The following is a 24,262-nucleotide window of genomic DNA, read 5'->3' on the forward strand; positions in this document are numbered from 1 at the left end:
TTCTATTGTGGGGCTCTGACATGAGATGAATATGTTTATAATTGCTATATCCTCTTGCTGGATTGAAACTTTTACAAATATATAATATCTTTCTTTGTCTCTGTTTTGGTTTTCTAGGCTACTGAAAGCAGAACCATGAAATGTGTTGGCTTAAACAGTGGAAATTCATTTGCTTACAGTTTGAGTCATGAGAATGTTCAAATCAAGGCATTGCCAGGGTGATTCTTCCTGAAGATGGGCTGCCAGCGATCCTTGGCTCCTCTGCCACATGGCCCAGGGCAGCGTCTCCAGTCTCTCCCTTCTTGCCTAGGTTTCGTTGCTTTCAGCTTCTTGCTCGCATGGCTCTCTCTCTCTCTTTCTCTTTCTCTCTCTCCCTCTCTCTCTCTCCCTCTCTCCCTCTTTCTCTCTCTCTCTCTCTCTCTCTCTCTGTATTCATTCCATTTATAAAGAACTCCAGTAAGAGGATTAAGTCCCATCCTGAATGAGTTAGGCCACACCTTAACAGAAGTGGCAATATCAAAAGGTCTTACTTAGAATGGGTTTACACCACAGGAATGGATTAGATTGAAGAACATGTTTTTCTGGGGTACAGACAGCTTCAAACCACCATGGTCTTGTAATCTTTTTTGACTTAATCTTTTGTCTGACAATTATGTAGCCATTCTGGTCTCCTTTGATTACTGCTTGTATGGAATATCTTTTTCCACCCTTTTACTTTCAACCTCTTTGTGTCTTTGTACCTAAGATGTCTCATTGATGGATCATGTTTTTCATCCAATATGCCAACCTCTGTCTTTTAATAGGGAGTCGAATACATTGACTTTCAGTGTACTAACTGAGAAGGAATAATTCACTTCTGCCATTTAGCTATTTGTTTTCTATCTGGCTTATTGTGTTTTTTCCCTCGATTACTGCATTCAGCCTTTTAATTTTTGTATTAGTTGCTCTTGTGAGAAACAAGCACTGTACCTAAAAGGAATAAATGCTTACCCAATTGTAGAGAAGAAAAGAATTTATTCATGATCTTGTAAGAACGGGCAAAAAAACCAAAATGTGGTGGTTGGCACCCAGAACAATGGACCCAGCAGTATTTATTCCCTACGCCTAACTCGCAAGTCCCTTCCCTGTTTCTCCATTGCCTGATACTCCAGAGGTTACAGCCTATTGATGGGCCTAACTAACCCGTGCAAATCTGAAGCATGCAGCCAGTACAAATTTGAAACATTTGAAACAAGAAACATTTGAAACAAGTCTCCACCTCTGACTAAAACTGTTATGCCCACATAAGGCACAGACACCACTTCTATGCTTTCATGGTCTCTTTCCTTTGGTTCTGTAACTGCAGAGCCAGTCTGAGCTAGTTTGGTAACAAGTTATGAAGCTATTTTAGGAATATCCACCCCCGAGTCTCCACCTTGCAAGGATAGTGGGTGGATAAACAGGAAGACCAGCCACTGATTACAGTCTGGCTTCTTAACTCTCTGCCAACCCCTGAAATGCCCCCAATCTGTGTGAAAACTAAACTTAATCTAATTCTCACACTCTTTGATTCCCTTCTTTCCTTTTCTCTACAATTTTTAGTTATTTTCTTAATGAGTATATTTGTAATTTACAATTAACATCTTAAACTAATACCAATCTAGTTCAACTAATACCAACCTAGTTTTAATCGGTTACAAACTCCCAACTCCTAAATATCTCTGTCTCTCCCCATTTAATATTATTTTCTCAGGTTATATCTTTATATATTATATGTCCATTAACACAGAATTTAAATATTATTTTACACATTTGCTTGCCAAGCCAAACAAAGTGGTAAAAAGCAGATTTTATGTTTTCTATAGTTACTTTACCAATGTTCTTTATTTCTTCTCATTGCTTCTGCTTCAAGTTACTGTCTAGGGTCTCTTTTTTTTTTCTTTTTTGCAATTTTATTGAGATATAGTCACATATCATACAATCATCCAAAATGTACAATCATTTCCAGTATCATCATATAGTTGTTCATTTATCACCACAATTTTTGAACATTTTCACTACTCCAAAAAAAAAATGAGTAAAAATAAAAGTAAAAAGAACACCCAGAACAACCCATCTTCCACACACACACCCCCACTATTCATTTACTTTTTGTCCCCATTTTTTTACCCATCTGTCCACACACTGGATAAAGGGAGTGTGAGCCACAAGGTTTCCACAATTACATGGTCACACTGTGTAAGCTGCATAGTTCTCCGATCATCCTCAAGAATCAAGGCTACTGGGTTGCAGTTCAACAGTTTCAGGTATTTCCATCTAGCTGTTCCAATACATCTAGTGTCCTTTTATTTCAGTCCAAAGGACTCCCTTTGGCATTTTTTGTGGAAAAAGTGTACTTTTGTTTATCTGTTATTGTGTTAATTTCTCTTTCATTTTTGAAAGATAATTTTGCCACATATAGAATTCTTTTTGACATTTTTTTTTTTCTTTAAGGACTTTAAATATGTCATCCCACTCTCTTCTGGATTCCATGGTTTCTGATGAGGAATCTGCTGCTGACCTTATTGGGGAATCCCCTGTTGTCACAGGTCGTGTGTCTCTTGCTGCTTTCCAAATTCTCTCTTTTATTTTCACAGTTTTACTATGAGTTGTCTTGGTGTAGATCTCTTAGAGTCTGTCCTGCTTTGAGTTCATTGAGCTTCTGGGATGTGTGTATTCATGTGTTTCATCAGATTTGGGAAGTTTGGGACATTATTTCCTCAAATACTTTTCTACCCCTTTCTCTCTCTCTTGTCTTTCTGGGGCTTCAGTGATGCATATTTTGGTGTGCCTGATGGTGTCCCACAGGTCCCTCAGGCTCTCTTCATTTTTCTTCATTATTATTCCTTCCTGCTTCTCACATTGGATAATTTCAATTGCCTTATCTTCAAATTCTCTGATCCTTTCTTCTGCTTGTTCAAATCTGCTGTTGAATCATCTAATGAGTTTTGCATTTCAATTACTGTACTTTGCAGCTGCAAAATTTGTTTAGTTCATTTTCATAATTTCCATCTCCTTATTTTGTTCAGATGTTTTCCTAACTTCCTTTAATTCATGTGTGATTCTTAAGACTGTTGATCTAAAGTCTTTGGCTAATGCTTCCAGTGCATGAGCTTTTTAAGGGATGGTTTATGGCAAATTCTCTTTTTCCTATGAATGGGTCATACTCACCTGCTGGTATGTTTAGTAATTTTTTTGTTGAGCACTAGAGATCCTGAGTATTATCTTGTTATACCTCTGGAAATCTATTTCTTCCACTCCTCTGGGATTGCTAGGTTTTTGTTGTTGTTGAGAGCTGGAGCCATCAATCTGTGACTTTTGCAAACTATTTTTCTCCCAAATGGGAATGGAAAGAGGAAAGAGTAAATATTAGTACTGCCTCTTTAAAACTCTCCTGCCACTTTTGCCTTACAGGGGTAAGTGGATGTGTAGGCTGAACAATGGCCATCCTCAGAGCTCCCACACACACCCGCTGCCCCCCCCCCAGCAATCTGAATTAGGTGATCAAAAGCAGTGACAAGTGAGAAGAACACACACCACCAGATTTTTGAGGACTAGGATCTTACAGCCCACCCTGGCACCAGCAAGCTGCCTAGGAGCCCGGGCTGCCGTCCCCACTGCCACCTGCCACCATGTGGTTGGGGAGGGTGGTGGTAGCCATGACACAGAAGGTGAAATTCACCTACAATCACCACAAGTTACCAGACTCTTCCTCCAGCTCTTCCCTGGAGGCTGTACAGTGTCTTCTAGACAGACTCCAGAGTTCTGAAATAGCTGATAGTGCCAGTTCCTGCCAGCTCACCATTGTTTTGGTGGAGGGACTGATTCCTGGAGTTTCCTACTCCATCTTCTCACAATCATCTTTGCTTGATATATTGACTGTGGATCCATTAATCTTGCTTAATTCTTTATTAATTTGAACATTTTATCTGGAGATTATTTGAATTTTGTACATTAAAAATATTATCTCCTAGGAATTATTTTCTAGACAATTTTATTTCTTCTTTCCAAATCCTCATAGTTTATTTCTTTTTATTTCCTTCTTGTACTAGCTAGGTCCTTAGTACAATGTTGGATAGAATTGGTGAGAGCAGAAACCTTTGTTACATTCCTGATTTCAGGAGAAATCTTTCAAGATTTCACTGTTCATTGTATTCTCTAGAGTTTTTTTTTTTTTTTTTTTTGTAAATACACTTATTCCAATTAAGGTAATTCCCTTGTTTATTTATTTTGCTAAGTATTTTATCATAAATGGGTGTTGAATTTTGTCAAATGCTTTTTCTGCACCTATTGAAATTTTCATTTTTTTTTCTCCTTCATTCTGTTAACATGGTGAATTATGTTGGTTAATTTTGGAATGTTAAATTAATCTTGCATTCCTGGAAAAAACCCAGCTTGGTTCTGATGTATTGTCTTTTTCATATACCACTGGATTTGATTGCTCATATTTTGCTTGGAATTTTACTGTCAATATTTATGAAAGATTAGCCTGCAATTCTTCTTTCTTGTCCTGTCTGTTTTGAATTTTAGTATGTGCCAGTTTGGATATATTACATCCCTCCTAAAGGCATGTTTTAATCCAATCTTGTGGGATAAATAGATTGGGTTGTTTCCAGGAGCTGTGACTCACCCAGCTGTAGGTGGTGATTCTGATTGGATTATTTCCATGGAGGTGTGGCCCCGCCCATCAGCCTGGGTCTTGATTAGTTTACTGGAGTATTTAAAAAGAGCCACACAGGCCCAGACACTTGCTGATGCTGATGCTTAGACATGCTGGGAGATGCAGACAGAACGACATTTAGCTAACAGATGAAGTCCAGAGTTTGCCCCGGGATATGCTACGACAGGACCCCCAGGTGCTTAGAGAGAAATGTCCTGGAAGAAAGAACCAAGAACACAGGAGCTGAGGGAGGAGCTGGAAGACAATCCAGGATCAGCAGACACCAGCCATGCCCCTTCCCAGCTAACAGAGGTTTTCCAGATGCCAATGGCCTTTCTTCAGAGAAGGTATGCTTGTGTTGATGCCTTAATTTGGACACCTTTATGGACTTCGGACTGTAAACATGTAACCAAATGTTCTAGTTTGCTAATGCTGCCGGAATGCAAAACACAAGAGATGGATTGGCTTTTATAAAAGGGGTTTATTTGGTTATACAGTTACAGTCTTAAGGCCATAAAGTGTCCAAGGTAATGCATCAGTAATCGGGTACCTTCACTGGAGGATGGCCAATGGTGTCCGGAAAACCTCCGTTAGCTGGGAAGGCACGTGGCTGGCGTCTGCTCCAAAGTTCTGGTTTCAAAATGGCTTTCTCCCAAGACGTTCCTCTCTAGGCTGCAGTTCCTCAAAAATGTCACTCTTAGTTGCACTTGGGATATTTGTCCTCTCTCAGCTTCTCTGGAGCAAGAGTCTGCGTTCAACAGCCATCTTCAAACTGTCTCTCATCTGCAGCTCCTGTGCTTTCTTCAAAGTGTCCCTCTTGGCTGTAGCTCCTCTTCAAAATGTCACTCACAGCTGCACTGAGTTCCTTCTGTTTGTCAGCTCATTTTCATATGGCTCCAGTGATTTAATTTAGACCCACCATGAATGGGTGGGGTAACACCTCCATGGAAATTATCCAATCAGAGTCATCACCCACAGTTGGGTGGGGTGCATCTCCATGGAAACACTCAAAGGATTCCAAAATCTAATCAACACTAATATGTCTGTCCACACAAGATTGCATCAAAGATAATGGCATTTGGGGGAACATAATACATCGAACTGCACACCAAATAAACCCGCATTGTAAAAGCCAATCCATTTCTGGCATTTTGCATAACAGCAGCATTAGCAAACTGGAACACAGTCCGAAGGTTTTGTTGCCTTCCTATAACAAATTGTCCTGAGTTCCCTCTTTATTCTCTGGAATACTCTGATTTAGAATAGTTTTTCCTTTCTGTTCTGGTTTGCTAAAACTGCCAAAATGCAAAATACCAGAAATGGAGTGGTTTTTATAACAGGGGTTTATTAGTTCAGAAATTTACAGTTCTAAGTCCATGAATAGGATGATATCATCTCTGAAGAAAGGCCGATGGCATCTGAGGTTCCTCTGTCACATGGGAAGGCACAAGGCCGGAGTCTGCTAGGCCTCTCCTGGAGTTGGCTTCTGGTTTCCATTACTTTCTCCAAAATGTCTCTGGGCTGCTGTCTTCTCTCAGCTTCTCTCCCTCAGCTCCTGTGCATCCTTGCTTGTTCTCCCAGGGCACTTCTCTGTAAGCATCTGGGGGTCCTCTCTTAGCTTCTCTGCGGCAAACTCTGGATTTCATCTCTTAGCTTCTCTCCTGGTTCTGGTTTCAATGGCTGTCTCCAAACTGTCTCTGGGCATTTTTCTCTCTAAGCATCTGGGGCTGTGTTGGCTCTGAGCTCTCTTAAGGATTTCAGTAAACTAATTAAGACCAACCTTGAATGCGTGGGGTCACATCTCCATGGAAACCACCTGTACCAGTTTGGATGTATTATGTTCCCCAAAATGCCATGTTCTTTGATGCTATCTAGTGGGGGCAAATGTATTAGTGTTGAATAGATTGGAAGCCTTTGTTTGAGTGTTTCCGTGGAGATGTGACTCAATCAACTGTGAGTGGAATGTTTGGTTGAATGATTTCCATGGAGGCGTTACCCTGCCCACTCAGGGTGGGTGTTAATTGGATCACTGGAGTCGTATAAAGGAGTTCACAGACAGAAGGAACTCGAAGCAACTGAGAGTGACATTTTGAAGAGGAGCTGCAGCTAAGAGAGGGCAAAACGCCCCAAGAGCAACACTTTGGAGAACGCCATTTTGAAATGCAACCTGGGAGCAAGCAGACGCCAGCCACATGCCTTCCGAGCTAACAGAGGTTTTCAGGACACTATTGGCCATTCTTCTGTGAAGGTACTCTATGGTTGATGCCTTAGCTTGGACAATTTTTTGGCCTTAAGACTGTAATTTTGTAACCAAAAAAACCCCCTTTGTAAAAGCCAATCGATTTCTGGCATTTTGCATTCTGGCAGCATTAGCAAACCAGAACACAACCTAATCAAAGATCCCACCCACAATAAGTCTGCACCCGCAAGAGTACATTAAAAGAACATGGCTTTCGTGGCGGACATCATAGATTCAAACCAGCACATCTTCCATTTGAGTCTTTTTTATAGATTCTAATTCTTGCCATCAACATTTTCCTGAATACACTGATCACTGTTAATTAAAAATATAACTTAGTCACCCATGAATCTATTCCAATTTTTTCTCCTTTTCTTTTTTTGGTCCTTGCCTATTAAATTTTTATTGAATGCTGGACGTTTTGGATGAGAAGGAGGAGAGCTTTTCACTTGTTTAATACATAGCAGCATTTGTATTTTCTTTGCTCGGATCTGTGGGTTAATATCCTTACCCATTTTTCCACTGGCTTGTTTATCTTGTTGCCATTTGCAGAATGTCTGTGGGTTAAGGAACTTAATCCTTTGCGTGGGATACGGCTAGATGTTTTTTTCTGAACTAGTCTTTGCACTTTATTTTGACTCACGCATTCTAAATTTTCATGTAGTCTTATTTATCAAAGTCCCTTTCTCTCGCGCGGGGAGCCTGCAATGTCCTAACTGGACTTTCCACCCCTTCTTCCCAACACCGCTGAGTCAGGGAAGCTGAGGATCGGGTCCCGTTCCCCGCCCGGTTATTTTTCTAAAAATCTCCCTTGGTTTCTACCATCGCGGTTTCGTTTCTGACATGTGGAACCGGGAATCCCCTGGGGTTACCCGGGCGCCTGGACCCGCCGGGAAGGAGCCCGCGCCCCCCACCCCTTCCCTCCCCGCACCCCCGCCCTCCCGCCCGACCCCCCAACTCCTCCTCCCTCCCCTCCCCCCCTGCTCCCAGTCTACTCCCAGCCCCCACCCTGCTCGAGGCCCCAGCGGCTCACCCGCCCCGGCCCCCGCCCCGCGGTTCGCCCCGCGCGCCGCCAACGGCCGCGGCTCCCGCGCGGGAAGCTGCCGCCGAGGCCCCGCCCCACGTTCGAACCGCGCGGCCCCGCCCCCTCTCCCGGCCAATCAGCGCGCGCGGCGCGGCGGCGCCATGGCGACCCCTCGGTGGCGCCGACGCGCCGCCCGGCCCCGCCCCCGCGCCCGCCCGGCACTTCCGGCCGTCGGCGGCGCGCGCGGCCCAGCGAGGCGGAGCAGGGCGGACTCGGCGGCGCAGGTGAGGACCCCGCGCCCCCAGCCCCGCCCGAGGACGCCCCCCGAGGCCCCGCGCCCCCGCGCCGCTCCGGAGGGGCCCGGGCCCACCCCCCGGTGGGGACCCCGGGAGGACCCCGCGGCCGGGCCCGTCTGCCCCGGGAGGGGCTCTCCGGGACGCGCGGCCTCGCCTCGGGGAGCTCGGGGCGGCTGGGACGGGGTGGCGGGTCCCGGGAAGGGCCCGGGCGAGCTCGACCCCCGGGGGCGGGAAGCCCAGCCCCCCCCCGTGAGTCACAGCCCTGGGAATTCCCTCGGGTTCCTGCGGCCTTCGCTCCCCGTGCTCTGCCGGGTCAGTCAAACAGCGTCGTCCTCTCCTTGGCTTCCGGCTGATTGTTGGCTTTAAAGAAACACAAAACTGAAACGGACCTGGGCGGCCGCTGAAGAGGCTCCCTCCGTGAGGTCCCCACGCCGCCGCCTTCGCCTCTGATGCGGGAAGCCCCGTGCAGGCTGCCCCTCCGGCCTGGATGCAGGGCCACGGGGCCGGGGCGCACCCAGAGCCCACGCTGCTCCTGGGCCCCCCCACCCCACCCCGAGGTGCGGGCTCCCGTCCCACTGCCCTGGGTTCACGTCCCTGACCCGGGAGTCCCGCGGCCACCCTCCTGTCCACCATCTGTCCGTCTGTGCCTGGCATGCACCCCCCACCTGCCCTTCCCTCTCTTTCTCCAGCCATTTCCTGCCCTCCTATCTCCCACCGCCCACCCAGCCTGGCCGAATGCTGCCCTTTAGGTTCACTCCTAATTTGCGTTCCTTGCCAGTGAGGGGTGGGTAGGGGGTGTTGGCCATGGAGCTTGGGTTTTATTGTAGGTTCTCTTAGCAAGACTGGGGCTCGCTCCTTGATGTAGCCACGCCAGGGGCCCCTTTCTCTGGAACCCAGGGGGACAGGGTGGGCTGGCTTGGTGAGTTTCCCTTCTTTTTTCGGGGTCTTGTTGCTTTTAAGAGGCCTGTTTCGGCGTTTGGCAGCGGCTTTCCTCCCTGGTTCCGTCGGAGACGCTGTTCTAGGCTTGTCAGGCTGCGGGTCTCCGGGACGCCGGCCGTGGGTGGTTCCGGGCTGCCCTGCCTGCCTCCCGGCAGTCTAGTCCTGCCGCCCGGGCACCGGGAGCTGGGGTCTGGGGAGACGGGGACCCCAGAGCCCAGCAGGTAAATTAGCTGCATCGTAGGGGGTCCTGGTGCCCTGTCCCTCGGCTCCTCGGCCAGTGTGGGAGGTGATGGCCCCAAGACCAGGAAAATACAGAAATGAGCTTCCAGAAGTCAGAAGCAGGCTGAACTCGAAATTTGCAAAAGGTTATTGTGCCCCAAATAGAATTATTCGGAAAAAGAGGTGGTTCCTGTCTGTTCTCTCTCCTGGCGACAGCAGGCCTGAGGGGACCATGGGGAAAATGATCAGTTTGCAAAGTTAAGCTTGATGTCTCGTAAACTTCTTCTGTGAATCTCTTTGTTTTCAACATTTATCACGCTTTATATAAATTCAGAACAGAAAGTGAGTTAGGGACTTCCCTGTAGGGAGAGTGTCACACTTCTTCCCAGACAAAGGAAGCTCGTGCGTTTCATTCCAAGTAACAAAAGTACTTGAAACTAATTTTCTGGTAATTGTTTATGAAAAATTTCAGACAGACGGTGATAGAAAAATGAAACCTGTCACTCGGATTCAGCACTTTGCACGGTTTATCTTCCTCTTTGGTGAAGTGTTTCAAAGCGAGTCTGATCAAGTCACAGGAACGGAGCCGGGTGGTGCTGAGTTGCCTCCTGGTCTGGCGTGAGGGTGGCCGGGTGGGGATCTGGGCCGGCCCCACAGGAACCTCGGCTTCCGCCCGCCTGGTGGGCCCCAGGGCCCCTGCGCGTGGAGGTGCCGGGGTCACCATGACTGGGTGTGATCAGGGGTGGGGATCCCTCACCTGCAGGTCCCGTCTCTCGCTCGGCTTTCGGGGAGCTGCCCCAGGCTTCCTCTCTCTGCAGCGTCCACGGCTCTCTGAGGCCCGTCTCTGAGCCGCTGTCCCTGCCAGGGACATTTTGCTCGGCCGTTCTGTGCCCGGGCAGAGGAGCGGGCAATGCTGCTTTTTACCAGGCTGAATCCCGGCGACCACTGCTGCTGGCCAACCCTCGAGGGTCTCGGGGGAAGACTGGCAACCCGAAGGAATGGGTGGGCTTTGGGCACTCAGCCAAGTACATCGGGGCGGAGGGGACAGGTGAGGGCCGGGCAGTGGGCCCTGTGCTGCTGCCTCAGGGAGGTCACACAGCTGAACCCAAGCTCCCCGTGGCCCTCCAGCCTGTGGTCCCCGGCTCTGCCCTGACCTGCCCGGGGAGGGCCCCCAGCCGGCCTTGGGGCCCAGGCGTACCCTCCCAGGCCTGGCTCCCCAATGTGCGGTTGGGTGACAGCTCCTCGGGGTGATGGGCTGATGAAAACTGCCCGTGAGTCTGTTTTTGGAATAGTAAATCTGTCAGCAGTTTTTACGTTGGGTGTAACAGAAAACGAATAGTGCTTAGGATTTGGAACATTTGAAAGAAGTAACTTCAGAGTGATTTTTAACATGTGTGTGTCATGGCACGTGGGAGGGTGGGAGAGGTGACATCTGGAGTGGTTCTAGGTTTTAAATTAATATCCCTCTCACCCCTCCCGCCATCAGCTTGTTTTAAACTTTAAAGGTAGAGAGGGGGCTGCTGCATACACAGGGGTCCCGTGTGTCGGAGGGGACGGGGCATAACTGGTAAATAAATGCAGGTAAATCGGGAGGAGGAGTTGGCCAGCAAATGTGAAAAAAAAGGAAGAAAATTGGTGGAAGGGTGAACTGGCCCAGCCTTCCTAGAATCCAGTTTGACAAGGTCAGTTAAGTGTGTTGAAAATATTCCTATCCTTTGCCCTCGTCGTCCCTGGGAGTGAAGGCTGAGGAGGCCACGTGCTGGGAGGGCTGGAACCGGAGCTGGAAGGCGCCCCGCTGGTGACGGGGGAGTCGTGCGTAGTGCACAGGCTGTGGCCAGCGGTGCAGGGAGGTGTTGCATGCTGCTACGCGGGAGCAAATGTGCAGGTATCGGGAAAATCGTGAACCCTTCGTACATGATGTGGAGATGCGTGAGGAGACGGTGCTTGGGGACAGAGCCTCGCAGAAATGCAGGAGATTGCCAAGGTCCTCTTGGAGCGGCTCAGACCGCGGGCACGGGTTTGTCTGGTGCCTTGTGCTCCCCTCCAAGGTGGTCTCAATCAAGGGAGTGTCCAGCTTCTTTCTCTGGCCATCCTGGCCCCGAGCAGCCTTTGGGAGCAGGGATTGGCCTCCAGCTTAGGGGGCCCTCGTGAGGTCCACCTGCCCAGGAAGTTGGGGTGCAGGATCACTGGACCCTCCGGTGCCCAGCAGGACCTCAAGCTGTTTCCAGGTGTGGCTGTAGCCCCCGAGGACCCAGCTGCAGGTGGGCGAGTTGGGGAGCGAGTGGGGGCTCCTGGCACCCACACGAATTCAGTCGTTCCAAAGAGTCGCAAGTTTAGACTCTGTTGGAAAGACACAGAAAGCAAAGCAGTGAAAGGGCTGCCCTAGAAGAATCGGGAAACTTGCTCTTTTCCCCAACACAAGGTCTCCTTTTATAGTTTGACATAATCTTCATGTAATTTCTCACTGTACTTAGAAATTTTGAACCCGTGCTTTTTAAAGTAGTGATGGGGAAAAAACACACCAAATTTTGTAATAGTTAATTCGCAGCCACGACAAAGAAAAAGTGAGTCCCTTATAACCAGAATAATTGAAGTACTTGTGGGGGTGTTTGGGGGTAAACTCTTTCTTTGATTCTTCTGAGAACAGTCGATAAACTGGTGCGTGGGGTGCAGGGACAGGCGGTGCGTGGCTGAGTGGCTTTGCCCCTGCTGGCCGGGGGAACAACTAGGTTCACCCTTCACCTGCCTCCCCCACTTTGGCACCTCACAGAACTGGGGTCCAACAGCAACCCCAGGGACAGGCATCCGGGCAGCCCACGGAGCTGGTCAGGTTCGGCAGGTGTACCTGCCCGTGTGCGTGCCTGCCTGTCCGTGTGCTCACGCGCGCAGCGTCGTGGAGCCACCACTGCGGTCCGGGTGCAGAGCTGGCCCACTGCCTCCCTCTCAGCCCTTTCCGCCCCACTCTCCCCCTCTGGGGCCTTCGGGGCTGCCGGTGGGTGGGCGTGTGGGGCGGAGCCTGTGGACGTGGCTCTTCCCTCGCAGCCTCGTCCCCAACTGTGGCCGGGGCGGTGGCCGTTGCCTCCCGTGGGTGGACCCCACCCTGTGTGACCACTTGCCCTCGGAGGACGGGTGTCGTGGTGGGCTCCGGTTGTGCCTTCACAAGTAAAGCGGCCATTCCTGCTCGGGTTTTTTGCATGAGTGCAGGTTTTCATTTCTCTAGGATGCTTGCCTAAGAGGTCACTGAGATTTAAAAGAAATTTACAAGTGTCAGATGCAGCGAGATGAGGTCCATGGCACTGGAAGGAAATTCAGCAGAAGAGGACCCCTTCCTGCCCGGCAGAAGCAAGCGTCCAGGGGAGGTTCCCAGCAGGGCTGGGGTGGCCGAGCCCGAGCCAGCTTCGCTTGCGCCCCAGGAGCACTGGACTCCATCTTCTGAAAACAAATTTGCCTATTAAAAGGTTCTTGCCATGTTTATGAATAGCAAAGTATTCTAAATAAAAACGTTCATCTATGAGAGTACAAGCAGCGAGAAGCTCCATAACCCGTCTCGGCTTTTTCTCCCTTCCAGAAAGGGCGCTCCTGGCTGGGATGCTCGTGGGGCGGGGCCTGCCGGGCGGCGCTGCCCCCCACCTGCACCTGTAGCCCCCCAGCCCTGCCGGCTGGCGCAGGTAAGTTAGCTCTCTGCTCCCCTTGCCTCCTCGGTGAGAATCCATCCAAAGATTGGTTTCTACCTGTTTCCCCTCCTGAGACTGGAATTTGCTGCTAATTCGTCCTGTGAGCACGTGTCCCGGGAGGGGACACGCCACCCAAGGCCGAGCGGGGCGAGCGAGCAGCTGCGGCCCAGAAAGCCAGCCCTTGGGGCCGCGTGGGACAGAGGCTGCTTGTGGGGGTCAGAGGGACGTGCTGGCATCAGCCGAGGGGCTGGGTAGGGGCGGCAGGGGTGGGTGGCCTGCGGTGGAGCAGCTTGGACAGACAGACGGGTGGGGGCGGGGGTGGCAGGGAGCTGAGGCTGGGTTTTGGATTAAGTGTGGATATGGTTTGGGTAAGGGCCTGTGTATGTGGAGACTTAGGACTTTCCTCTGGTTTGTTTAAGGATCTTGGTTTAGACTTTGTCATGACCGATTGGCCTTTTGCTCTGAAATTTCTAATAGTCGTAACAGTGCGAGTGCAGAGACAGTTTTATGGCATCTGTTCTAACGTTGTCAAGACGGACATGTGTCAAGTCCTTAAAAAGCGTATTTTAAAGGGTTGTGAATTTTAAAGCAATCGCTTATGTTGCAGTGAGTGTTTATCGTTCTTTCTCCGTGTAGACGTTTGTCTTCACCGCAGAGCAGGCTGGCGCCGCCCTCTCCGTGGTGTCCGGGTGCGCCTCTGGGCCCTGGGAGCCCACCGCAGTGGTGGGGGCGGAGCCAGGGAGGGTCACGACCCCTGACCCAGGGCGGGGGTCGCAGGCCTGGAGCCAGCCTGGCGGCTGGTCCTGCTCTGGAGCTCCGGCCCGGGCCGCCCCGCCCTGCGGTGCTTGGGTTTGTTCCAGAATGAAGGGGTTGGGAACGGAAGGTGGAGGGTGGGGAGCCCCCGAGGCCACGGCTGTGCAGGCTTAGCCAAGAGTCCGCTTTAAGGACTGGCAAAATGAGGCTGAAGATGACGGAAAATAGAGAGCCGCGCGGCGGGGCCTCTGCCTGCCGGAGGACCTGAGCTTGGAGACGGAGGAGGGAGGGCGGCAGGGGCCTCCGGGTCCGCCCGGCCTCGGCCTGCTCTCCTGAGCTGCTGCCGCCCATCGCCTGGCGCAGATCCGCTGCCCCTAAGTTGGACGGCAGAGAGGCAGCGCGGACCCGGCTGTGTTCCCTCCCTGGTCGTCTCCGGCGGTGCCGTTTTCCTGCGTCTGTGATCAGTGAAAACACTTTCATTTGTGGCAACATTGAAGCAGGGGAGGCCGGCGTGGTCGGCAGGGCTTCTGGGCCCCCGGCTCCAGAGGCGAACCTGTGGAGAAGACGGGGTGTCTTGGCGGGCAGCCCCCTGCCTGGGTCCGTGGTCACCCCACAGGCCTCTTCTCGCACAGGCCCCAATTCAGAAAGTTCAAATTTTGGTAAAGATTTTCAACGTAACTCTTTAGATATATATTTCTTCTATGTTTAGTTTGTTATTGTTTTTTAATGGAGAACAATTGTGCTATAGTATAAAGATGTATCGTTTGTTTAAAAAAAAAAAAGCAAGCAAACCTTCACTGGCTTTGTTTGAATTAAAGATAGTTGTGGTAAGGCCTCTGCAGGGGAAAGTCCTCATCCCCGTATGTCCCGTTGGGGTCAGATCTGCAAACTCTGCCATTGCCACAGACCGTGTCCTGGCTTCTCCCCTCTGACGGTCAGAGATCGTGGGGGGCAGCGTCCAGTGGACTGAATCGTGGGGGCAGTGCCTGGTGGGCCCTGACGGTGGGGGCAGTGTCAGGTGGACTCTGTGCTTACCGGTCTCTCTTGGTTCCGCAGGTCACGATGTTTGCCGCAGGGTCGAAGAGGAAGTGCTGTGAGCCCGAGGAGGGCGCGGATGGCGCCCTGGCCAGCCTGAGGGCCGTCCCCTCCTACGCGCTGCAGCGACAGCTGCTGCTGGACATGTCCCTGGTGAAGCTTCAGCTGTGCCACATGCTGGCGGAGCCCAGGCTCTGCCGCTCGGTGCTCATTGCCAACACGGTCAGGCAGATCCAGGAGGAGATGGCCCAGGACGGGACGTGGCGGCTGCTGCCCCCGCCAAGCGTGGGCCCCGCGCCACTCGACCGCCTCGTGTCCACTGACGTCCTCTGCCGGGCGGCCCCGGGGCCTGGCCCTGAGGGCAGCGGCCTCCCCGGGGACTTGGAGGGCGTGCAGGCCCAAGAGATGGTCTCTCAGCATTCCATGTCCGCACAGGCGTCCAGGGGCCCTCAGAGCGGTGCTTGGGAGGTGGACAGCCCTCGGGACAGCCGAGGGCACTTCCAGAAGTCGCTGGACCACCTCCTGGAGACCCTGGACGGCAGAGCACCTGGCTCCGCAGAAGACCTCTTTGCGGACGTGGACTCGTCCTACCGTGACCTGGACTCGGTGCTGGCCGGCGTGATGACTGGCACGCGGCCGGCTCCCTGTGACGTGCTGGACGGCCTCGGCCCCCCGGCCTCCGCTGCCCCCAGCGCCAGCTGCAAGCCAGACCTCGGGGAGCTGGAGCACGTCGTGGGGATCCTGGTGGAGAGCTGAGCGGGGCGCGAGGGGGACGCGGACGCCCTCAGCCTGTCCAGTGTATTGTCCACATAAAAGCCACCGAGTGCACATGGCTCTGTGCGTGGTGTCCGCACCCGTCCACCCAGCTCGCCACCGGCGGGGTTGGCCGTGCTCACGGGCCAGGGCGGGTCCCAGGCGGGCCCTGGGGTCCTCCTGGAATCCCCCCTGCCCTGGCCGTCCCCTTCCGCGTCCGGCCGCAGCACCACAGGGGACACCGCCTCGCTCTGCACCGGCCTTGGGGCTTAGAGGGCTGGGTTTTTAAATTAAGTTTTATATGTTTAGGGCAATATTTTGTCTTAAGATATATTTTTTAAATTTTTATACTTGTATCTTTTTAGATTTTTTAGCTATTTTCTTAAAAGTATATTTTTTCTATACACATCCTCTGCTGCTACATTAGAAGTTTTTATAGCCTGAACAGTTGAATTTGGTGTATTTCACGTTTTTCGGGTTTAAAGGGCCTTTTTCACAGTGAGCTCGCTGCTCCTGCGGCCAGCAGTGCACGTGCTGCCTTTCTCTGAATCCACGTGGGAACCTCCTGCTGGAGCTCTGGGTCCCTGGAGCTGACTGGGGGGCTCCCGGCCCAGCTTTGCCTTTGACTCCCATCAGGTGCTCTTCTCTGCAGACTGCACGTGTAAATTCCCAACGGTTCTATTTATGCTGATTTATATGTGACGGGGCACTACGTGGCCTGTTTGTCCTGATGACCAAGGTCAAATCGTGTTTATTTGGGACCCACATGCACCAGTGGATCTCAGAGGCTCGAGCCTCTCGAGTGGTGCGTTTTGCTAGATCTTCTTCCTGGGTGGGCCAGGCCGGGCAGGGTCTGCTGGGCCCGCCTGAGCCCCCCTGAAGGCTGCCCCTCTGCACGCGCCTGCTCTGGACTGGGCTTGCTGAGCCGGCCAGGGATGGGGGCTGCCGGGGGCTGTTGGGGAGGGGGTGTCCCTGCCCTGCCGGAGAGGAGCGCCAACGAGTGCCATCTTACACTGGTGCCGGAGCAGAACCTGCGGATGGAATCAGAGTCCAGAATTAAAGGACGCGGGGTCCACGTAGTTTGTGGCCTCTCCACCCAGAGGGCCATTGGTGGTGGGGCCCACGGGCACTTGTAGATCTCTTCTGCCCACTTGAAGTGAATCTGCACCCCCTGCCCCTTACCCAAGTCCTGTTACAGGGCTATGGCTGCCTTCCCACCCCTTAACCAAGAAAGGTTCGTTTTGTGCATCTGGCCATTCTTTAGTGTAATGTCATGATGTTAAGCTCACTTTAATTAAAAGTATCCAGCAAACAGATGAACGTGCTGTTACTTTCCTTCCACGTGACCATCTGCAGGTGGGCCTTTTTCTTCTCTAGTTCAGTCCAGTGGGTTCAGGAACGGCGCTCGGCAAGGTGGGGAACCGGTTTCACTTGGCAGCAGCAGCCGGGCCGTGAGCACTTGCTTCCTACGTGGATTCCCAGGCAGGGCCCCTTCCCTCGTGCAGCGTCTCACCCCGCTGCCCCAAGTGAGTAGGGTCACGTGGTGGGTGAGGGGGCTCCTGGGGGCTGGTCCACCGCCACACTGCCCGACATCCACGCCACTCCTGATTTTGAGAGAAATTATAGCTGTTACATCTTTATAGAACACCCTCTGCTTGGTTTTGGTGGCAGCTGTATCCGGGCAGCAGAAGGTGACCCGGGAAGGCTGGTGGCTGAGGGGTGCCGCGCCGGGGGTGGTGACACCCGAGCTAGTGAGGACCTGGCTTGCCTGGTGCCGCCGACGCCATGAGGGGCTGCGTGTGGCCAAGGGCCTCCTGCTTGGAACGTGGCCCCTGGTGAAGGCCTGAGCCAGCTGAGTCGGTGCTTCTAAAATTAGTCAAACTTGTAAGCCGGAGGACTACTTCCGCTGTAGTCTACATTGGCCAAGCAAATGGTTGATTTTCCAAGAATTTCTCTCCAAATTTAACTAGTGTGTATATTTTTTCCATTATGTAGGTGCAAGTTAATCAACTTTGGAAACAAATTTTCCAAGTGTTTAATAGTTTTGTCTGCAGAATATAAATTCAGTAGCCAAAACATAAATCCGGATTGCCTAAAATCTCTGCCGAGTGCCTGGGACCACAGGCCCTGCTGCTGCCCGTCCTGGGAGGATGGGCAGGAGGGAGAGGAACTGTGCTTTCTTGTTTATAATTCGCTCCCTATATGAGCAACTGAAGGCGTTTATTGTGAAAATCAACAATTGTAAGGGAGGCGGTAACTCCGGGGCCCCGAGATGCTGCGCACTGAGTCTGGGGTGCCCGCTCTGCCTCGCACACAGCCTTGCAGCCACCTTTCACCCTGAGAGTTCTGTTAGTTTTCTTTTTTAGTTAAAAGTAATCACATTCATTTTAAGAGATGGACTCAAAGGATGCGCAGCCTTTGCTGCCCCAGGGGGAGCCTTTCCCATGGGCACCTGAGAAGGCAGCGTCACCGGTTCTGGAATGTGATGGCGAGGGCCCCGCGGCGCCCAGTGGCCAGACGCTGGCTGGGCCCGGCTGTGCCGCGGTCGCCGCTCGGGGACGCCCCACCTGGGACCCGCTGGGAAACCAACGCCTGACGTTTAAACGGTGCTTGAGGGAGGCTGTCGAGGCGCAGGCGAGCCGGGCAGCCTTGGCCTCGGGGGACGCCCAGCCTTGGGTGGCACGAGTGCAGTGGGGACGGTCTCCAGGTGCTGATGGCTCGACAGGTTGGGTTAGTCTACCTCGTGTTTCCTCATTGACATCCGGCCTTTCCAGAGGTTTTTGTGGGCAGCAGGTGCTCCACCTCCTGGGACGTCGCTACACCGAGCAAGACTTCACAGGGAGCTCTCTGGGTCACTCACTGAGGGAAAGGCCAATTCTATGTGCCCTGCATCCGTGTGGCTGTTTTTTTATTGTTTTTAATTTTTTTATAGCAGAAAGCGCAGAGCTCCCATAGTCCCCCCCCCCCGCCAGGTGTACAGGTGTACAGTTGTCTTGACGAGTCCCTGTCTGTGACACTCCTGCAGACGTGCCGCTGGGGCTGCCTCGCCGGGGCAAGGAGGCTGTGTCCTGGGCCTGCTGGACATTTGCCTGGAGATTTAACGGCAGGCACAAAGCCCCTGACTGCGAGTCTCCCCAGCAACCCCAGCTGGGACCCCTGCCCCTGGGGCCCCCCTGGCCGACCCCTCCGCTTGCCCTGTCCACCCCGCTGCCCCTCCCCACCACCTTGCTCAGGCTGGCCTGGACACCAGCTAGATGGGGGCACCCGTGGGGATGGGGCGAGGCCTTTGGGATCAGGGGCCTGGGCTCCAGCAGTGCAGGCAGGGTGACAGCCCACTGAAGGGGGTGGGCACAGGGCCTTGCTGTATGCCCCAGGAGCCCCCTGGAAGTGCAGGAGACGGTGGCGGTGGGGTGGGTAGAAGTGGGGGTCGAGGAGGCCTCCCTGGGGCCAATGAGGATGATGAGCAGCTGGGGACGCAGTCCCCCAGAGCATGGCTCGGGCGGAGACTCGGTAGCTGCTGGGAGCAGCCGGGTGGCCGCGGGCACCAAGCGAGGAGGGCTCTCATCCCCAGGCGGGGCACACCTGGTGCCCCTTCCCTGTGACAAAGCCTCTGGCCACACACCCCCAGGACGTGGGGGCCTCTGGTCTCCAGAGAGGAGCAGGGGTGCTGCTGGCAAAGGGTTTGGAGCCAGTGTCCCACGTGGAGTGCCTTGGCCGAGGCCCCTGGCTGTACCCACAGCCCCTCGGGGCGGGTCAGGGGCTTCGGGGCACCCGGGATGGGGGGCAGGAGCAGCCCTGGAGCACAGGGGTCTCCACTGCGTGTCCTGGTTGCTTCTGGGTGCGGCTCACCACCGCCCACCACCCACTGCCCCGGCCGAGAGCGCGTCCCGGGGGTGTCACGATGCGGTCGCAGCTAGGGGCGGGCACCCATGGAACCCTCTGCGCTCAGCGATGCTTGAGGGGTACCGGCGGCGGCTCTTCCCGGAGGCGAAGGTGAGGCGGGGGACTTGGCCGAGTCCCCGGCGGAGGCGTGCAAGGTGTGGAGGGCGGCGAGAGAGGGACGCGAGACACTCTCCTCTCGAGGTTATAGAACAAAAGCCTTTATTCAGGGGTGAGCACAAGTTATATAGGGTGGCATAGAGGGCGGGGTCGGTGTTAGGGGTGTGGGGTCCTTACATGGCAATGCTGAGGGGATAAAGGCTAGGATTGGTTCTGAGAGGGCGCGGAGGTCGTTTGAAAAGGGGCGGGAGTTGCTCTGGCAATGGTGCATGCGCACTGGCGGTGGCGGGAGTTGCTCTGGCAACGGGGAGTGTGCGGGCAAGATAAGGGGGGCGGTTTTCTCCGGCAAGCTTCCTCTAACGGTTGTATTTTGGGTGAGGGAGGTGGGGCCTGTAGCCGGCTCCACTTTCTCAGGCCCAGGGGGCTGTGGAGGGTATTACTGCCCATGCCCACTACCCTCCCCAGGGGCTGGCCAGGTTCCCTGGCCCCGGCCCGCCAAGTCGGAACTCAGCACCAGCAACCCGCAATTCCCCCTTCTTTTCTAATTAGAAGAAGAAGCTCACCAGAGAGATCCGCCAAGGGATGAGGGAGAGGGGAGGCCGGGGAGGGGAGGGGAAAAGGATTGACGGCCGCTCAGAGAGGCTGGAGCTCGGCGTTGGTGTGGCGCCCGGGCGCTCGAGAGGGGCCTCGCTGCTTGCGGGATGGACGAGGGTGGTGGCGCTGCGGAGGGTCAGCTTCTTCAGTAGAGGCAAGTCGTTGATACTGGACTTGCACAAATGATGAGCAGACAGCATTGGCCTGGTTTTTAACAAGCTGGACAATTCTGCGGATGAGGCAGGGTCCTAAGGTGAGAGCTAGAATAATCATTAGTAGGGGGCCGAGGAGAGGGAGGAGGTATGGGAGGAGGGGGGCAAAGATGTGGGACCAATAGTTGGCAGCTTCACGGTCCCTTTTGCGTTGTTCTAGTCCCTCTCGGACCTTCTTTAGGCTGTCCTCGGCGAGACCTGTGGAATTAGCATATACACAGCACTCTTCTAGGGCGGCGCAAAGGCCTCCTTCTTTGAGGAGAAGAAGGTCGAGACCTCGGCGGTTTTGGAGCACGACCTCAGAGAGGGAGTTAACAGAATTTTTAAGATGGGAAATAGCCTTTTGTAGGTGACTAATGTCTTTGTCAACAGCCGCCCGGAGGTGAGCTAGGGCGGAGCCTTGACTGGCTAGCGCAGCGATTCCGGTGCCAGCGCCTGCAAGACCTAGGAGGGAGGCGACCGTGAGGGCGGTGATGGGCTCTCGCTTTTGCAGAGGGGCAGGAGCTGCAGTTCTTTCTAGGCGGAGGAAGAAGTCTTCCTCGCTGTGGTATAGGACCCTAGGGATAAGGACAATTAGGAGGCAAGTTTCATTAGTTGTATTAAGGGTCTGCACGTTAAGGCAGGGGGTAAGTCCTGTAGAGGAGCAGAGCCATTGGGAGGAGTTGTGAGGAATAAGAAATTTGGCAGAGCTGTCGGGGGATGAGTAGTTGGCACAAGCTGTGAGGTTGGGAGAGTTGTATGAGAGAGGGCGGATGCACTTCCCTGTGGAGGAAACCGAATGAAAGGTTAGGGGGACGGCAGAAGTATTTTAATTGCATTCCAAGGGGCTATTCTCTGTATTTTCTGAAAAAGAGAGGTTGGAGGCGACAGGCTTATACAGGGAGGAGGAGGTGGAGAGGCAAAGCCAACAGGAGGAGGTAAGATTGGGGTGGGAGGAATTTACTGAGGTGAAGGCCGCTTGGATAAGGCCGAGGAGGGGAGAGGAGTAACGAGAGGGGGGCAGAAAAGGTTGGGGTGGTGGGGTTGGCGATGCGCTGTTTGCAGCTGAGGTGCGGCTGGAGAGCCGTGGATTAAGGGGGTTAAGGACTTTGTTGGGGCCAACGCTGCTCGGATTGGTGGCGGTGGGGTGTCTCTTTTGTATGGAGAAGAGACCACCCCAATCATAGCCCTCCATGTAGAGGCGGAGGCCATATGTGCGGCCACTAAGCCAATTGTCCTGGCCGGGGTTTTTAACCTTAAGGGTTATATTGCGCCAATTTGGCTTTGTCCATGACACTTGGAGGTGCTGATCTCTATTGGGAGCTCCAGACCATCCGTAGGCCATTGTTTCACACCCCCAGGAGGGGCAATAAAAATGCGAGGGGTCAGCACAGCCTTTGCCTGTGGAGGGACAAATGTAATAACCAGAAACGAGGCCGCCTTGACATTGATTACGTAACCAATTATTGTTGTTTAAACCTGCGAATTGAACAAAATCACAAATGCTGGCAGTAAACGAAGGAGCCTCGGCTGTAACATTATAGAGGAGGTCCTTCTCTATTCCCCCCATGATATGGACTGTCCAGTTAAAAGTTTGGTGTAGTGAGTTGGCCTGGGTGGGAGAGGCGAGGGCCAGCATGATCATTAGAAGGGAAGCAATGCTTGGGTAGGGGTTATGGAGGTGCAGGGGGCTTGCTTTTGCTCGTCTGTATAGGCGTATAATCTCACTCTCCGGGGGTATTTCCGGACTGGGCTCCCGGTCTACCTCCGCATTGGGGCACTCCCTGGCGGCTAAGGCGGCAGTGACAGCGCCAGAGACAGCCTGGGCTAGGGACGCGGCAGCTGGGTCAAAGGCGCTGCAGGCAAGTACCCAATCGTGCAGGCTCTTCTCCCGCAAGGGAAGGATAGCCTGCTTGCAAGGGGGATTGGCTCCCTCGAGAATGAGTTCTCGAGCGAGGGCCAGTTGGGCCTGGGGATCACTTACCTTTCGAGCGCAGGTTTCTTCGACTCTGGAGACAAAGGTGGCGAAAGGCTCACTCGGCTCCTGGAGGAGCTTGGTGAATTTCGTAGGCCGACAGGCGGAGCAGTTGGCAAACGCTCGTAAGGCGATTCCCCGAAGGATAGGCCAAAAGGTGGCAGGTGCATTGGTATAGGCGGATGCGTGTATAAACGCTCCCGTGCCCAGGTAAGCTTCGGGGGGATGAGTGGCCCCAGTGGCTGCGTCTTGCTCGCTTTGCTTAGCTGCTTCCGCCTGGAAGTGGGCACGCCAATCAACAAACTGGCCGGGGTTAAGAATGGAACGGGCAAGCGAGGCCCAGTCTTGGGGGAGGCAAAGGTCCATGGCGACATTCTGCAGTATTTGGGAAGCGTATGGGCTACCTAACCCGTCCTCCTTGACGGCCCTGCGAAGTTGCTTGATAGTATCTGAGTCAATGGGATACCAGTCGTACGGTTTCTGTGGTGTGGGGGTAAGGTTAAGGGGAAAGCAGCGAAAAGCGCGAGGGAAAGGAGGACGCGCTTGCAGAGGGCCTGGCATGGGAGTGGGGGTAGGGGGAGCGTTGCCCCAAGGGTTGCCTTGAGGTGTAGAAGGCAGCCAGGGGTTGTTTGCCGGCAGGGTGGGAGGAGCGGCGGCAGCTGCCGGTAGCGGCTCTAAGGGGGAGAGGAAGGCGGGTTGCGAGTGGGGGGTGGGTGTGGGTTGCGGCGGTGCAATCCAAGAGTCCGCCGAAGGGGGAAGCGGAAGCGGGAGGCCCCAAGTGTCGCAAGATGGCGGCGCGGTGGGTGCAGCTAAGGCGTAAGATGGCGGACTAGCCCCGTCCTGTGAAAGGGCGGGGTAAAGCGCATGCGGTTTCCGGCCCGGCTCAGGGCTGACGTCATCGCTGGAGCACTTCCTCCCTTCGGTGGAAGAAGGAGGAGGAAGTTCACCATCTTGGCGAGGCTCGGTATTGTTTCGTTTTTGGGGGGCGACTTCGAGCGCGTTGTTAGTTTGCTCGACTAAGGACTCTGTGTCTGAATCGTGGTCCGCATTGGTCTCACTGTCCGAATCTGTCGATTGAGTCGACAGGGCCTCCTTGGATTTAATGGGGCCTCGATCAGGGGGGAGGGAGCCCTGAAGGCAGGAGCGGACGGTTATTAAGGTGGGGAGCAAACCGGGAGGGAAGCGCTTGCTCTCATGTTTCATGGCGTTGGTGACCCGATCAATAAGGCGATCATAAGTGACGGGGTCCCAAAGGTGGCAAGTGGTGAGCCATGGGTTAAAGGGCAGCAGGAGGTCCCAGTATACTTGCAGCTGCCGGACAGACACCTTGCAACGATGTGTGTCCAGAAGACCCGCCAGAGCGCGAACTTGAGGCGCTTGGCGTGCGGATAGACAATTACCCATAGCGGAGGGGAAAGGAGGGGGGGGGTCGTCTACCGGGCAAGGAGAATGAGGTAAACCGTGGCCGCGAGGCCGAAGAAGACGACAAGAACAGAAAGCAGGACTCTCTGGTAACGGGAACAGTCTGGGGGGGGCGGTCACGGCAAGGCACACTGCGCCGAACAGAGAAACGAAGACACAGAGGACTACACCAAAGTAATGAAGGGGTAGATGGAGAGTGTTAGGAGGAATGGGGGTCATAGAAAGAGAAGACAAGAGGTAGTCGGGGGCAACAGTATTTGTAGCCGGGATAATTCGGGAAGGGAGAGGCGGCTCCGGGCGCGGAGCGGCGAGGGAGAGGCGGCCCTTACCTTGCAGGCGAGGGGAAGGGGAGATGGAGAGGCGTCCGGGCGAGCGGGCGATTTGCTGGACCGTTGCGTGGAGAGGGGACGAGTAGATGAGCCTCACACGGGGCACCAGTTGCGGTCGCAGTTAGGGGCGGGCACCCACGGA

General features: G+C 53.7%; 1 protein-coding gene across 3 annotated transcripts; it reads left to right on the top strand.

Moving 5' to 3' along the window:
• Positions 1–8,173: 8,173 nt before the first annotated feature.
• On the top strand, positions 8,174–15,685 carry CDCA4 (cell division cycle associated 4). 3 transcript variants are annotated; one of them, XM_037831687.1, is made up of 4 exons: positions 8,174–8,225; positions 12,616–12,853; positions 12,964–13,063; positions 14,879–15,685. In XM_037831687.1, exon 4 carries the CDS (start codon positions 14,885–14,887, stop codon positions 15,611–15,613), a length of 729 nt encoding a protein of 242 aa, XP_037687615.1. In that variant the 5' UTR covers positions 8,174–8,225; positions 12,616–12,853; positions 12,964–13,063; positions 14,879–14,884; the 3' UTR covers positions 15,614–15,685. The 3 variants fall into 3 exon arrangements, with proteins under 3 accessions (XP_037687615.1, XP_037687616.1, XP_037687617.1); XM_037831688.1 differs by lacking the exon at positions 12,616–12,853 and having other exon boundaries at positions 8,179–8,225; XM_037831689.1 differs by lacking the exons at positions 12,616–12,853; positions 12,964–13,063 and having other exon boundaries at positions 8,182–8,225.
• The last annotated feature ends 8,577 nt before the right edge of the window (positions 15,686–24,262 follow it).

Source organism: Choloepus didactylus, chromosome 4 (assembly GCF_015220235.1).
Source record: "Choloepus didactylus isolate mChoDid1 chromosome 4, mChoDid1.pri, whole genome shotgun sequence".
NCBI lineage: Eukaryota > Metazoa > Chordata > Mammalia > Pilosa > Megalonychidae > Choloepus > Choloepus didactylus.